This window comes from Mya arenaria, chromosome 10 (genome assembly GCF_026914265.1).
Source record: "Mya arenaria isolate MELC-2E11 chromosome 10, ASM2691426v1".
NCBI classification, from domain to species: domain Eukaryota; kingdom Metazoa; phylum Mollusca; class Bivalvia; order Myida; family Myidae; genus Mya; species Mya arenaria.
This window is the reverse complement of record NC_069131.1, coordinates 73,367,468-73,382,532: the sequence shown is the minus strand read 5'-3', so window position 1 is coordinate 73,382,532 and position 15,065 is coordinate 73,367,468. Positions and strand designations below refer to the sequence as shown.

At 36.0% G+C, this 15,065-nt stretch overlaps 1 protein-coding gene across 1 annotated transcript in view; it reads left to right on the top strand.

The window, feature by feature from the left end:
* Positions 1-754: 754 nt before the first annotated feature.
* Positions 755-15,065, top strand: part of LOC128205021 (mucin-5AC-like) — a gene marked incomplete at its 3' end in the record, with an annotated part of 19,208 nt that continues 4,897 nt past the window's right edge. Inside the window, exons 1-5 of the mRNA XM_052906415.1 lie at positions 755-759; positions 1,109-1,179; positions 2,549-2,632; positions 4,011-4,096; positions 4,431-4,511. Coding sequence (XP_052762375.1) covers positions 755-759; positions 1,109-1,179; positions 2,549-2,632; positions 4,011-4,096; positions 4,431-4,511 — 327 coding nt within the window. The remainder of the gene's footprint in view (positions 760-1,108; positions 1,180-2,548; positions 2,633-4,010; positions 4,097-4,430; positions 4,512-15,065) is intronic.

Here is a 15,065-nt window from a genome sequence, read left to right as displayed (position 1 = left end):
CGTCCTAACAATCATTATGTTTCCAATCGTCCTAACAATCATTATGTTTCCACTCGTCGTAACAATCATTATGTTTCCACTCGTCGTAACAATCATTATGTTTCCACTCGTCGTAACAATCATTATGTTTCCAATCGTCCTAACAATCATTATGTTTCCAATCGTCCTAACAATCATTATGTTTCCACTCGTCGTAACAATCATTATGTTTCAAATCGTCGTAACAATCATTATGTTTCCACTCGTCGTAACAATCAATATGTTTCCACTCGTCCAAACAATCATTATGTTTCCAATCGTCGTAACAATCATTATGTTTCCACGCCCTAACAATCATTATGTTTCCACTCGTCCTAACAATCATTATGTTTCCACTCGTCCTAACAATCATTATGTTTCCAATCGTCGTAACAATCATTATGTTTCCACGCCCTAACAATCATTATGTTTCCACTCGTCCTAACAATCATTATGTTTCCAATCGTCCTAACAATCATTATGTTTATGTTTATTATTAACAGCGTATTTTAAACACACTCCAGTCGGTTTCCTTAGTCAAATTCAGTACTAAGTGTACATATGAGTGGACACAAGAACATTTTTCTGAGCGGGGATCAAACCTAGTGCTCACCTCTTGGTTGTGAGGGGGATACTCTACCTCTGAGCCATCCTGACATTAATTGAGCTTATGACTGAAACAGGTACATACTTTTTTTCTGTTGCATCTAGACCGGCACCGTATTTGAAGTACCCCATGATGTATGCTAAAAGTTTGTAATGAAATGTGTGTGTTGAAGTTAAACCTCAGAATGTTTTTAAGCTTCATTTAGTAAAACTTATTCTTGTTCTCAAATTATTAGATTCATAGAGTCTGGGTTATTTTGTTACTTTTTTGGTGTCACTTCGGGGACATTATGTCTCGGAACGACAAATAATTGTTGATTTATACATCCAGATATTGTATGTTTGTAATTTAGTGATGTAAGCATCTAGTTAGTTAATAATTGCATGTGTTATTTTTTATACCTGAATACCAGCATATTTTTGTGAAGTTTTAAGCTTTAATGAGTATGTAACAGTGTACATTCAACTTAAATTTGTGTTTCAGATGCTGTAGAAATCAGAGGGATAGTTTACCATCCACAGTTGTCTCTGAAAATGCTGAAGGGCTGCTTCAAGGTAAATTGAATACGAAACCAACTTTCTTTGAGTAATTATTTGTCGCTGGTGATTACAGTCTGTTGATGTTAATAACTTAAAGACTATTTCTGTCAAAAGCAACTCATAAAGTAGACACAATGCTTGTAAAGATGTACCTTGAAATGTATGTGTGTGTTTGTGTGTGTGTTGCTTACAAAATGTTATAAATGTTATATATCATGTTCCCTTTTAAAATCTGGTTTTCTTTTTATAGCTAACATGTATTTGAATGAAGTATGCTTCAAGTCAGTGTTCTGTCCGCTTTCAAGGGAATGGTGGCGTGGCCCTTTAAAAGGGAAATATAGCGTAGTTTAGGCGAAAAGGGGGAAAATACTATTTAAACCTGATTTATGTAAAGTTCAACTTGTTTTCAAACCTTTAATTCAACAAACCTATTGACATAATCATGAATGGCACTTTATTGCTACCTTTGCTAAATGTTTAGGGGTCAATGCTTCTTCTCCCAAAAAGGGGACTGTTTGAGTGAGATACTTGCACATAGACCAGATAATTAACCTTGCTCTCAATGAATCTTGTTTTGTCATTTTATTTTATTGATTGTGTTCAGTGCACATATTATGAATAATGTTAGTTTCTTTCATGTACTACTATAAACTATAAAAACATTGGTGACTGCTTCGCCAATGGAAAGGGCTACAACAGACACCTTTCCATGGAGTTGTGAAACACTTTTACATCAGCTATAGGTGACTTGTGCTAAACTTTACCTATCCGGTATATAAAACAATGTTAGGTACAGTAAGCATACTTTGTAGTTCTTAAGCAATTGTTTGCAGGACATGATTTTCTATTCGTGTACATGTTTTTTGGCAGCAATGTATAAGATTTGACCCAGGAGCAGCTACAGTGCATGGTTGATCAGAGTGAGAGGCATCTGCGGAAAATATTTGGAGGATATATTCTCTGCGAGAGACATACTGGATTCAAGCAGGGAGGAAGAAGCATAAGTTAGGCATTTGCGAGCTCAAACAATTTCAGGAATAAATGCACTGTACTTTTATGGATAATGCAGATTGAACTTTAGGCCACACCAAATATTTGTTTGTTTGTCTGATTGTGACCAAGAAAAGTTGAAGCAAGGAGCGGGAGAAACAAAATTCATATTTCCCATTTCTTTCACAACCAGGAGTTGACAAAGCTGAAAAACTTTAATTGTATAATGCCATATATTAAAATAAAGACAAAACAACACAAAAAGTATGCACATTATTATTTTCTTGTATTTTAATTCTTTATTGTCTCGTATGAACTGATATTTAAACAAAGATTCATAATTGTTGCTGTTAACAGCATTGTTAAAATGTATCATGTTTATGTTTTTTTTCAGGAGAGCTGGACTCGAACTTGCGTATTGGTTTTTACACAGACCAGCATGTGGACACAGTCATGCATGTCCTTGAACACATCTTCTGTAAACCTTTGATATTCAAACCACTGGATGTGGAACTCATAATTTTCTTGAAATAATAATGGAAATTATATAGTCTTTTACTTTAAGATATCTTTTACATCCAAACACCAGGAGGGTAAAATAACTTTTTGCATTAAAACCTTATCTTTTGGATGAGGAAACCAGAATTCTTATACTACTGCTTGACAATTTTAAACAAGCCCTGCTGTATAAAACCCAGGATCTAAGCCAGCCCGGAACGTATTTTACGAGTGCAGCGCTTGTAGGCTTGTGCTAATTTCAACCACTGCAAGTGAACAATATGCTTGGCCCAAAATGGTCAGCAAACAGTACCATTAACCCTACAGAATTATCAGGAGCTCTGCACTTGTAATTTAACTTTTTATGGTATTCTGCATCATAATGTTGTTTGGAAATATGGTGTTCATTATTCAACAATATATATAGAGAGAGAGAGAGATTTCCAAAATTACTAGAAAACTGGCGCCAGTTTTTTAGAATGACTATTTAATACTATTACAGTTATGTTTGGTTGGCGTCTCGGTTTTAGCTGCATCGTTCAACATGGTCGTGTTTTCATTTGTCTTGATCTTGTAAAGAAAAATTGCCAATAAAAATTAAATGGAAAGAAACAGACTTATTTTCATTTAATTTAAAAAAATAATTTATTGTTAGACTAATAATCTTATTTTGTCTAATTGTTCTCTAAGTGCATTCACAGAAATAGTCAATAGTGGAGTTAAAATGTTGTTGATTTATATTTCAGTACCTGGACTATCTGCTCAGGGTTCTGTTTTCAGAAAATGTTTGTGAAGATTCATATGGACATACACCATACCAGCCATGTGGTCAGTGAATGGATTCTGGCCCATGACTTCAACCCAAACCTCTATAATACAGGTATATAATATAGACTGAACCGAGAAGGTTGCAGTTTGAAAAACTTATGTTTTTGAACAATGCACTTGTCTATTGGGTTAAATTATCTCTCCGCATTTCAAAGCAGAGGGAGACATATTGTTTTCGGTGTGGATGCCAATCTGTCAAGTCTGTATCTCTTAAATTTCTGGAATTTGGGTGAAATGTTCACTACATCAAGAAAACATGTGTAATCTATACTACATGGGTGCTTGATAAAGGTTTAATTTAAGGTCAAAGGTGAATGTCATAGGTTTCATGTCTGCTTCATATCCGCAATGAAATATGAATAAAATAATCCACAGATAACAAAGGGAGAGTAACATAATCGGTCAAACATTTGTGTCCATTAGTGATGGATTTTTAATAGATATTTTTAGAAAACTTTCAGTATAATAATTAACCTTTCAATAATCCCTTCTGTCAATGCATTTCAGATGCTGTTAAGACGATTATACAGTTGCAGAAACTACAGAGATCTCGGAACCATCTGAATATGCTCTTGGTGCATCAACAGAAACACAGAAATGGAACATGCTTATCATGGTAAACTGCAGGCTTAATTGAGCTTATTATCTGTAAATAGGTACATACTTTTTCCTGTTGCACCTAGACATGCATTGACTTTAGTACCTCATGATGTATGCTAAAAGTTTGTAATGAATTGTGTGTGTTTAACCGCAGATGTTTGTTCACCTTGATTCATTGTTGCCCGAAATGACAACACTTCTTGATTAATACATTTAGATCTAATATGGTTGTAATATTTATAATTTATGTATCCAGTAAGTTAATAATTGCATGTGTTATTTTTGAACCTGAATACCAGTAAGCTTTCATAATAATAGCAGTTGACATTCAACTTAACTGTGTGTTTCAGATGCTACAGGGAACAATGGTACGAGTTGTACAGTTGCCCCATCCACAGTCATCTCTGAACATGCTGAAGGGCTGCCTGAAGGTAATTTGATGTTTGTATGTTGCTTGCAAATGTAGACTTATCTTGTTTCCCATTAAAAGTGTTCGTTTAAAAATAAGAGTTTTATTTATGATCCAATAGCTTTGCCGCAATGTTGCTGCCTGTTATATAGACGAAGTATATGCTTCCAGTTACTGATGAAATGTGTGTGTTGAAATGAAGCACCTCAGTGTGCACTGGGTCATCTTTTGTCGAAAAACTAAGTTGTAAGGTCACTTAAAAAAGCCCTATTATACTCTAGATACCATTTTGGCACTGTCTTGATAAATCTGGTCATAATGTTTTCCTTGACAAAATCTTGGACAACTTTGATACGTGTTTTCCATAATTGTATTAATCCTGAGATTGACCATTGTTTAGACAACACTGCTCAAATGCAATCATATTTGTTTAAAAGCTTTCTAAAGACAAGTCTCTATTGGTTTTTTTACCTCCCAATGTATGCAAAAAGCTTTCTAAGATTTGTGTGTTGCTGTTTGTTAAATTTGTACCTCTGAATGCTTGTATACAACTTTTATAAATTGTGTACGTGAGGCAAATATTTTATATCTCACAAATGATGTTACAATCATGAAATGTTATACATTTTTGCAGATTTTGTGATTTTTAAATCCCCTTGTAGAATGGTGAGACCAACATTCACATGATCATTTAGAGTTTCAAGCTCTAGTTCCAATATTCTCAAACCAGTTTGCACATATCTTCGAACTCTTCTGTTGCTCATAACATTGGTAGTTATATATATATGATTTAAAGTGTAACGATGTTGCTGGCTTGGTGATTTATTCATGTTATTATTTAACCTTTATCTTTTGTCCAGCTTAAATCCTCTCTTGCATTTCAGCCAGGAACGTTCAGCGTTTAACAGAGGAGCAAAGCCAACTCCTAAGAAAACTGTTCGAAGTGTTCAACATTACTATGAGACGGGAACTGAAGATGATAGACTGTATTAATTCAATCAAAAGCCACAAGTGTTTGAATTCTCTGAAGTGGAATTAAATAAAAAAAACACATTACACAGTTGGATAACGACAGAGTGCACACTGAAACAATAATAAGTGTTCAAAGTGCTAGTACAGCTTGTACATAGTGTCAAGGTGTCCAAGAATGTCTCTGTAAGCAAATGGTTCACTGCATATGAGGTTAACGAGAAGAAGTTTGTAATTTAGTTGTTGTTGTTTTTTTACATTTATATCTTATAGTGAATTGCAGCAAAAGGCCATAGGAAGATATGTTTTGATTCTCATCCGTATTTTGAAGAAAAAAATGGGGCTGAATGGCATGTTTTATTTTTTTATATTTGACGGGCGGGCTGGGATGAGAATCTAAAATATTTTTTCTCTGGCTTAAGGCTTTATTCTTAGTATGTATCTATTATGTCATCATGATGAAGTCATCGTTACTATTCTACATTATTAAAAATTAGATTCAATCATTTTCAAATTTCCGGAGGTTTTGAAGAGCATATTTTTAAAAGCCAATGGGATCATGAGCACATTTCGAGTGTTAATGACACAGCATTTTTATCAAAAGTTGCTCAGAGTTCATTTTTGCGTGACAGAGTAATGGGCCTTGGAAACTTCAAAATGGCTGAAAAGGCCTGTCCAAGCACTTTATTTTCACTTGCAGTGTATATCATCTAGGTTAATAAATATATTTTCAGTTGATTTGCAGAAAGTTTACAAGGATAAGAATGTGTCGATTGTTTCTATACAATAATAATTTCAATACATTAACTTAATTTTCAGTTTTGACACAATGACCACAATGAATTTATATTTTGTCACAACTAAAACTGGTTCCAAGGTCTAGCGCATTGTAAATGAAAAATAGAAGATATGTGTTGACATACGCTCAAACAACAATTTAACAAAATGGGTATGTCATGTACAACACTGATACAATGTTCTCAGTAGTGGTGACATTATGTCATAATAATTTTTGTCACAAATAGATTTTGAGAGTTGCCGATTGTTCTATTCAAACATTAATTTCTCATTTGAATTTTATGGAGAAGTGTATTTTATACACATTCACAGTTAATGTGTAATTTCATGGTGTCATTGGTTTGCAGTTCATGTTACTTTGTAGTTTCTCACTTGTATTTTGTGACATATTCTTGACATGTAAAGATGGCAAATGTATGGGATGAATGTGAGAGATTAACATTGTTCATTGCACAATGTATTCACATATGTGCTTGTTAACTTCGTTTTCTATTTTATTTCCCTCTGCATTTAACCAAAAACGACTGTATATAAAATGTCCATAATTTATTTAAAATTCCATAATCATGGCAACTCGACTCAGTCTCTGCAATATTCAAGTGTAGATCAAGGGCAATCCCCTGGCATTATTAATTATTAAAATATTTAATTTTACTCTTTTTAATCTTCGAAAAAAGGTAAGGGCTCGCTCCACGGCGCTCATTGTTTGTTTGTTTTTAAATTATTTTGCTCTGAATAATTACCCCAAATTCTTTTGCTTATATTTTTTAATGAAATATATTAAATACATGTACTTAAACGTGGAATAAATTTGCCTTAAAAGGATGCTTTGTTTTACACTGATGGTGAAGATACAAAACGTTCCTTCACGGAGTTCCACTTACAGAATGGAATGTATACAATGTATTGAACGATCTATATAATGGATTTGAGGAACAAAATACTACGTCATTATCTTGATGAAAGGGGGACAAGGAACCCGCTGCTGGGAATTGGCCCTTTGTTCTCTAAATGGTAGCCAAAAATTGTACTAGAAGCCAGTGGCCAACACAGTTCGGGTAACCGTATAATATTGTGGTCAGTTTGAAACGTTGAGTGTGAAATAATGAAGATTTACATTAACAAGAGGACAAATTTCAAAACCCAAAGAAATTTAGACGTTTTTTATAAAGTATATGTTTACTCTAGCACCGCTTATTAGCAGCCAACCTACAAGTCCGAGTTTCCGAATGACAAATATGTCGAATTCTCTTACTCAGTTATCTCCCTTGACAACAATAATATAAGACATTTCTTTTGCATCATCGCTTTTAGATTTGACAGCCAACAATTTATACGCAATGTGAATTATAAGATGAAAATAAGCTCCATGGGTACATATAAGTATAAATAAAGGAAAAAAAAACATAAACTTAGGCAAAACTATGCAGGTATCATTTTTAGTTGTAATTTTAAGTTTTAATTTTAATTCCGTCGGCTGTGTTTGGTTAGAATAAGGCAAAGGCCGATCAAGGGTTAAGTACAAAGCTCGTCTTTGTTAATTGTGATTAAGTTGATGAAATCAACACCACTGGAACACGTGTTACATGTCTATCCGGTCTCCGGACAGGTGAACAGTTGGTTAAATCGAAGTTTCGATGTCAAAGTAGTCTGATAGTCCGCCGATACAAAAGAGAAAACGAATTTAGACTCCTGGCGTCTATCATGTACCATTCCAAATGACATTAATGGTGCCGCTTGTTTTTACAATTTGGTTATGAGGTTGTGCGTACGCAAACTAATTAAACCCCAGTAAAATTACATTTTGCTGACGTTCCAAGGTGTTAACCCAACAACCCTTGATAAACACCCCTAGTTTTATACATTATATATGTTGTGTGTCGTTTGTGCATGTTTGTGTTGTTTTTCTGTGTTTCTGGCTTTAACCCTATGTCATTATGTTTAAACTTTCGACTACTGAACTTGTATCTGTACTTTCAAGTCAGTATTAATATACATTAATGTAGAAATGTTTGCTATGCACCTTTTAAGTCTCAAAATGCGTTTGATATAAGAGCAATAATCAACGATATCACGGCATTAGTACAGTACAAGTATTAGTTTAGTTTATTTACTTATTTTTTTTTGCAACGATTTTGAAACAAAGTTGTTACGATTAATCACTCAAGATGTTACGCGATAGTGTGGTGTTGTGTTGTGCGGAAAACCTGAGTGCCAAGAGAAATACCACTAGTCCAGCTTGGTGACCACAAACCAAACCAACATGCGCCCAGGCTGGGAACCAAACCCGGGAGTGCGTTAACCGAACAACCTTAAAGGCCTAGTTTAAGCCTTCTATAAGTGCCCCCCCCCCCCCAAAGTACCCAACCTCTGTTAATTGATCTTAATCTTAATGCCTAATTGGCTTATCAGATCTCCAATCTGAGTATCCTGTTGCGCAGTTTTCATTGTTTTATTATAGAAATTGACCCTAAATAACCCTGAGCCAATAAACCAATGCACAGGATATTGGCCTCTACTGTGGAACCAGTGTGATAAGCAGGAGATGCACAGCAGGGGATTATCATGCCAAACATTCCTTAAACTAGGCCTTTAAGAGCTAAAGAAAGCGGATTCTTACTGGCGCGGCTACATCGCCTCATACGACAGTAACTGGAACAAATCATACACCATGATTGAATTTTGACAAGTTTCCTTGGCAGGAAACAAAACAACCCAGTCTGTTTAAATCTCATGGTGTGCGCTCTACCCATCCTCCGGGGCAAAACACGGATAGGTGCAAATATTTTTAGAGTCATCAAACAATTCTGAAAATAATGAAGCGGGACGAAAAAGCCGTGTACAAGAATGTGTCAAATGCAGCATATTACTTGTTCAAAGTCGTTAATGCCACACACAAAGTACACAAACGCAAAATGTTATGGTTAGATGACATGAAGTAAAATCTGTATGATAAAGAATGGGCGGAGCTTACGAATGCTAAATAAATAATAATAAGAAGAAGAAGGAAACAAAAGGCCCAAGTGGGATAGATTGGGGTTTCCTCTGGAGGAAAAACACTTCAGGTAAAATCCTCCTAGGGGTAAAACTTCATGATGAGTGCTAGTAAACTCGAGAATTAATGTATGATTTAACACAACGATATTTTATCTCGGTGAGTAAACACGTATTCACTGATCATCAACGTTATGAGTTAAAACAAGTATCCACTAATCATCAACATTATGAGGCAGTTGTGTGTAATATGCAAACGAGGAGATGACAGATACATGTCATACCATTTATGGAGATGCCTCTAAATGATGTTGAAAAGTTGAAGAACAAACTATTGATGTTATTTGAATTCTCGACAGCAATTTACAATATATGCCCCATTTACGATATTAATTTGAAAGATGGTTGCTCTATCTTCAACAGAAAGGGCAGACCTCGGTACGTCGGTGTAGCTCTATATAACTCACAAGTATATATAAACGCGTATGCGTGTGTGTGTGCTGGTGTGTGTGTGTGTGTGTGTGTGTATGTGTGCGTGCGCGCGTGTGTGTGCGTGCGTTTGTACGTGTGTGTGTGCGTGTGTGTGTTCGTACGTGTGTGTGTACGTGCTTTTGTGCGTTCTTACGTGTGTGTGTGTGTGCGTGCATGTGTGCGTGCATGCGTATATGTTCGTGCGTGCGTGTGTGCCTGTGTGCGTGAGTGCGTGCGTACGTGCGTGCGTGCGTGCGTGCGACGTGCGTACGTGAACTATATGTATAGTTATTAAATGGATAGAATACACATAAACGCATTTTTGATTTTTTGTGTGTTCTAAATTTGTCTTATTCTATGCTTGAAAATGCACAAAGAAAAAAACAAAATAGCGACAGTGAAAAGGCCAGTTAGATCAGCAGGACCTCTTTCTTTCTTTGTTTGAGTTTATCAAGGTCTGCCCGCACCTGTATGCTGCATTACGGGCAATTCCCAGACAAATCCATATAATGAAGAAACAAAGTGGGAAACAAGAGGTTCGGGTGCGATACCCAAGCACTTTGAGAAGAGACCTCTTGGCTCTTTTACATGCTGGATGTAAAGCACCGACTAACGAGTACTGAGTATACCATTTTCCCAGAACTACCCTTTAAATTCCAAGCACTAGGCTAGGGAGCTACTGGTACTATATTTTAACGTCTTTCAGGTTGACGCGGTCGGGGTTTGAATCCAAGACTTTCCGCACACGAATTGAACGTTTTTCCACTGAGCTTTCGGGTCCGTCAAAAAGGAGGAAAAAATCGAAACGCTATCATAGAGCCGGTACACATTAGGACATTTATTAAATAATTTATTAAATGATTTTCTGTACATCCTATCTCCTTCAAGAATTGTTCTTAATCAGTTTTCTGTGCTGATGACGATTGTTTGTGATTTAAAGTGCTTCGTCACCCCGAGGTGTAAACTGTCATCCAGGTGTGTGTGACGTCATTCAGAAGTGTGAGACGTCATCTGACTGTGTATACATCCAGATGTTTGTTATATCATCCAGTGTGACTTCTTTCAGATATGTGTCACGTCCTATAGATGTGTGCTACGCCTTCAAAATGTCCGTTACGCTATCTTGATTTGTGTGACGTCATCTAGATATGTGTACTGCGATTGTTCGATTTTATAAAAAAAAATGCATGTTCAAAAGCGCGGAGAAAGTCATTCATGCGATACTAAGTGATTCCGCAAATTAAAACAAAATTCGAAAACAAATTTTAAACCCAATTACCACGTGAACAAGTACGTGGATATACGTTCATTGGAACATACGTGCATGTACGTACAAGTACACATACGAAAATCGTGGATATACGTACAAGTACACGTACGTGGATATCAGTGCAAGTACATGTACGTGGATATACGTACAAGTACAAGTACCTGGTTATACGTACAATTATCAGTACGTGGATATACGTACAAGTACACGAACGTGGATATACGTACAAGTACACGTACGTGGATATACGTACAATTATCAGTACGTGGTTACACGTACAATAACACGAACGTAGATATACGTACAATGACATGTAAGTGGATATACGTACAAGTACACGTACGTGGATATACGTGCAAGTGAAAGTACGTGGATATACGTACAATTGCACGAACGTGGATATGCGTACAATTACATGTACGTTGATATACGTACAAGTACACGGACGTGGATATACGTGCAAGTACACGTACGTGGATATACGTGCAAGTACAAGTACGTTTATATACGTACAAGTACGTGGATATACGTTCAAGTTCACGTACGTGGATATACGTGCAAGTACAAGTACGTGGATATAAGTTCAAGTACAGGTACGTGGATATACGTGCAAGTACACGTACGTGGATATACGTACAAGTGCACGTACGTGGATATACGTGCAAGTACAAGTGTGTTTATATACGTACAAGTATGTGGATATACGTTCAAGTTCACGTACGTCGATATACGTGCAAGTACAAGTACGTGGATATACGTTCAAGTACAAGTACGTGGATATACGTACAAGTACACGTACGTGGATATACGTACAAGTGCACGTACGTGGACATACGTTCAAGTTCACGTACGTGGACATACGTGCAAGTACAAATACGTGGATATACGTGCAACTACACGTACGTGGATATACGTACAAAAGCACGTACGTGGATATACGTGCAAGTACACGTACGTTGATATACGTGCAAGTATACGTACGTGGATATACCTACAAGAACATGTACGTGGATATACGTGCAAGTACACGTACGTGGATATACGTACAAGTGCACGTACGTGGATATACGTTCAAGTTCACGTACGTGGATATACGTTCAAGTACAAGTACGTGGATATACGTGCAACTACACGTACGTGGATATACGTACAAAAGCACGTACGTGGATATACGTGCAACTACACGTACGTTGATATACGTACAAGTATACGTACGTGGATATACCTACAAGAACAAGTACGTGAATATACCTACAAGTACAAGTAAGTGGATATAAGTTCAATAACACCTACGTGGATATAAGTTCAATTACACGTAAGTCGATATACGTACAATTACATGTAAGTGGATATAAGTTCAATAACACCTACGTGGATATAAGTTCAATTACACGTAAGTCGATATACGTACAATTACATGTAAGTGGATCTAAGTTCAATAACACCTACGTGGATATAAGGTCAATTACACGTACGTGCAAGTACAAGTGTGTTTATATACGTACAAGAACACGTACGTGGATATACGTGCAAGTACACGTACGTGGATATACGTACAATTACAAGTATGTGGATATACGTGCAATTACACGTACGTTGATATACGTACAAGTACACGTACGTGGATATACGTACAAGTACACGTACGTGGATATACGTACAGGTACACGTACGTGGATATACGTACAAGTACAAGTACGTGGATATACGTACAAGTACACGTACGTGGATATACGTACAATTACAAGTATGTGGATATACGTACAAGTACACGTACGTTGATATACGTACAATTACACGTACGTGGTTATACGTACAAGTACAAGTACGTGGATATACGTACAAGTACAAGTACGTGGATATACGTGCAATTACAAGTATGTGGATATACGTACAAGTACACGTACGTGGATATACGTACAATTACACGTACGTGGATATACGTACAAGTACACGTACGTAGATATACGTACAATTACACGTACGTGGATATACGTACAATTACAAGTATGTGAATATACGTGCAAGTACACGTACGTGGATATACGTACAAGTACACGTACGTGGATATACGTGCAAGTAGACGTACGTGGATATACGTACAAGTACACGTACGTGGATATACGTACAATTATCAGTACGTGGATATACGTACAAGTTCTGGTATACGTTATGTTTCGCAAACTCTCTATCAATCTAACGTGAAACAGACGTTATTTTTGTATTTTTAAAATCATATCGTTTAATATATTTACCAGGTATTTTTGTTTAGTGTACACACTTTAATTTGATGGAAAATAGCCATACAACATTGATTATACGTTTTGCCACATATGGCTCTTCGGAATCAAAAACACAAAACAAAACTTTAAAAAAAATGTATTTCGAAGAGAGGCTGCACAATTGTTCGTGCTTGTTTAATCGTTCTTTATTTCCCTGCCTGATAGGTGTTGTTTTTTTAAATTGAAAGTTCACGTTAAACATAGAATCTATTTGGTATGGCCTCACATTAATACGTACAGCCTGAGGCTGACGTGCCAAGTGTCAATCTCAGTTCAATTCGTCCCATCAAGCGTCATCTATTGAAAGCTCTTTAACTTAAAAGACATTTTTAAATATTTATGTTAAAATTGACGTTGAAAAACGCTTTCGATCTTTTCACCGAATAGTTCGTGCGACGTTGTTTTCTGAAGTCATAAGGAGTACTTATTTTATTTTGATTATGAAAATTCTTGAAAATCGCGTTTCTACATATTATTTATTTTCATTTTGTGTAATTATTTTCGAATTATATAAATTCGCGATCTATTGAAATGCCTTACTTTATTTTCAATAAACTGTTCAGTAAAAGTAACCATAAATTTTGCGATGTTGCACGTAACTCACCTTACATTGGGGTGCCGGACGGGTTTTTTCCATCCCGACCAAATTCACTGGAGATTCTTCAAGAACAGTTTTTAAATTTGCATAGCATGGATGTGTTCTGTACATTCTTTGTTCCGCCATAATCTATCAGAATATTAATCTCAATGTTAACTATTCCACGCCTGTAATGACCGTCACTCTTGTTCTCATCGTACAAATGGATATGCAAAATTGCAACTCTTCTTCTTCTTCTTCTTCTTCTTCTTCTTCTTCTTCTTCTTCTTCTTCTTCTTCTTCTTCTTCTTCTTCTTCTTCTTCCTCTACGTGACTTCTTTTATTATGGTTGAACTATTTTGGAGACGATGAAATATTGAATATTATCTACCATTGCCGCTCGTGTACGACGGAAAAACTACTTTCCGCAAAACATCTCTTCGACCGGGTTTGGATGAACCTATCTTACACGTTCGTCCATGTAAGTAACTTATAGCCTTTCGATCATTGCAATGTTGTACTTTTCAAATCATTGCCATGATGTCTATTTTCGATCATTGCAATGGTGTCTCTTTCCGATCATTGCAATGGTGTCTCATTCCGATCATTGCAATTGTGTATCTTTCTGGTCATTGCAATGGTGTTTCTTTCATATCATTGCAATGGTGTCTCTAGTGATCATTGCAATCGTCTCTCTAGTGATCATTGCAATTGTGTCTCGTTCCGATCATTGCAATGGTGTCTCTAGTGACCATTACAATGGTGTCTCTTTCATATTATTGCAATGGTGTCTCTAGTGATCATTGCAATGGTGTCTCTTCCATATCATTGCAATGGTGTCTCTAGTGATCATTGCAATGGTGTCTCTTTCATATCATTGCAATGGTGTCTGTAGTGACCATTGCAATGCTTTCTCTTTCCTATCATTGCAATTAGATTTGAATTCAACTGAAATCGTTTCATGTATCTTCACTTTTGGAATGGTTGCTTTCATATCACTCATTTGTATGTACCTGTAAAATTACAATCTCATACGCAGTGACCTCCCTTGAAGAGCAGATTAAATACGAAAATAGCTGGATTTCAGATATATCGGTGGTGTTTTCTTAATTGATTTTTACACGAATTAATGAACTCTGCTATTTAAGTTATATTTCAATTACGTTATTAAAATTGCAAATATAATATATTTTATTTAAAAAAAAACCCACATTT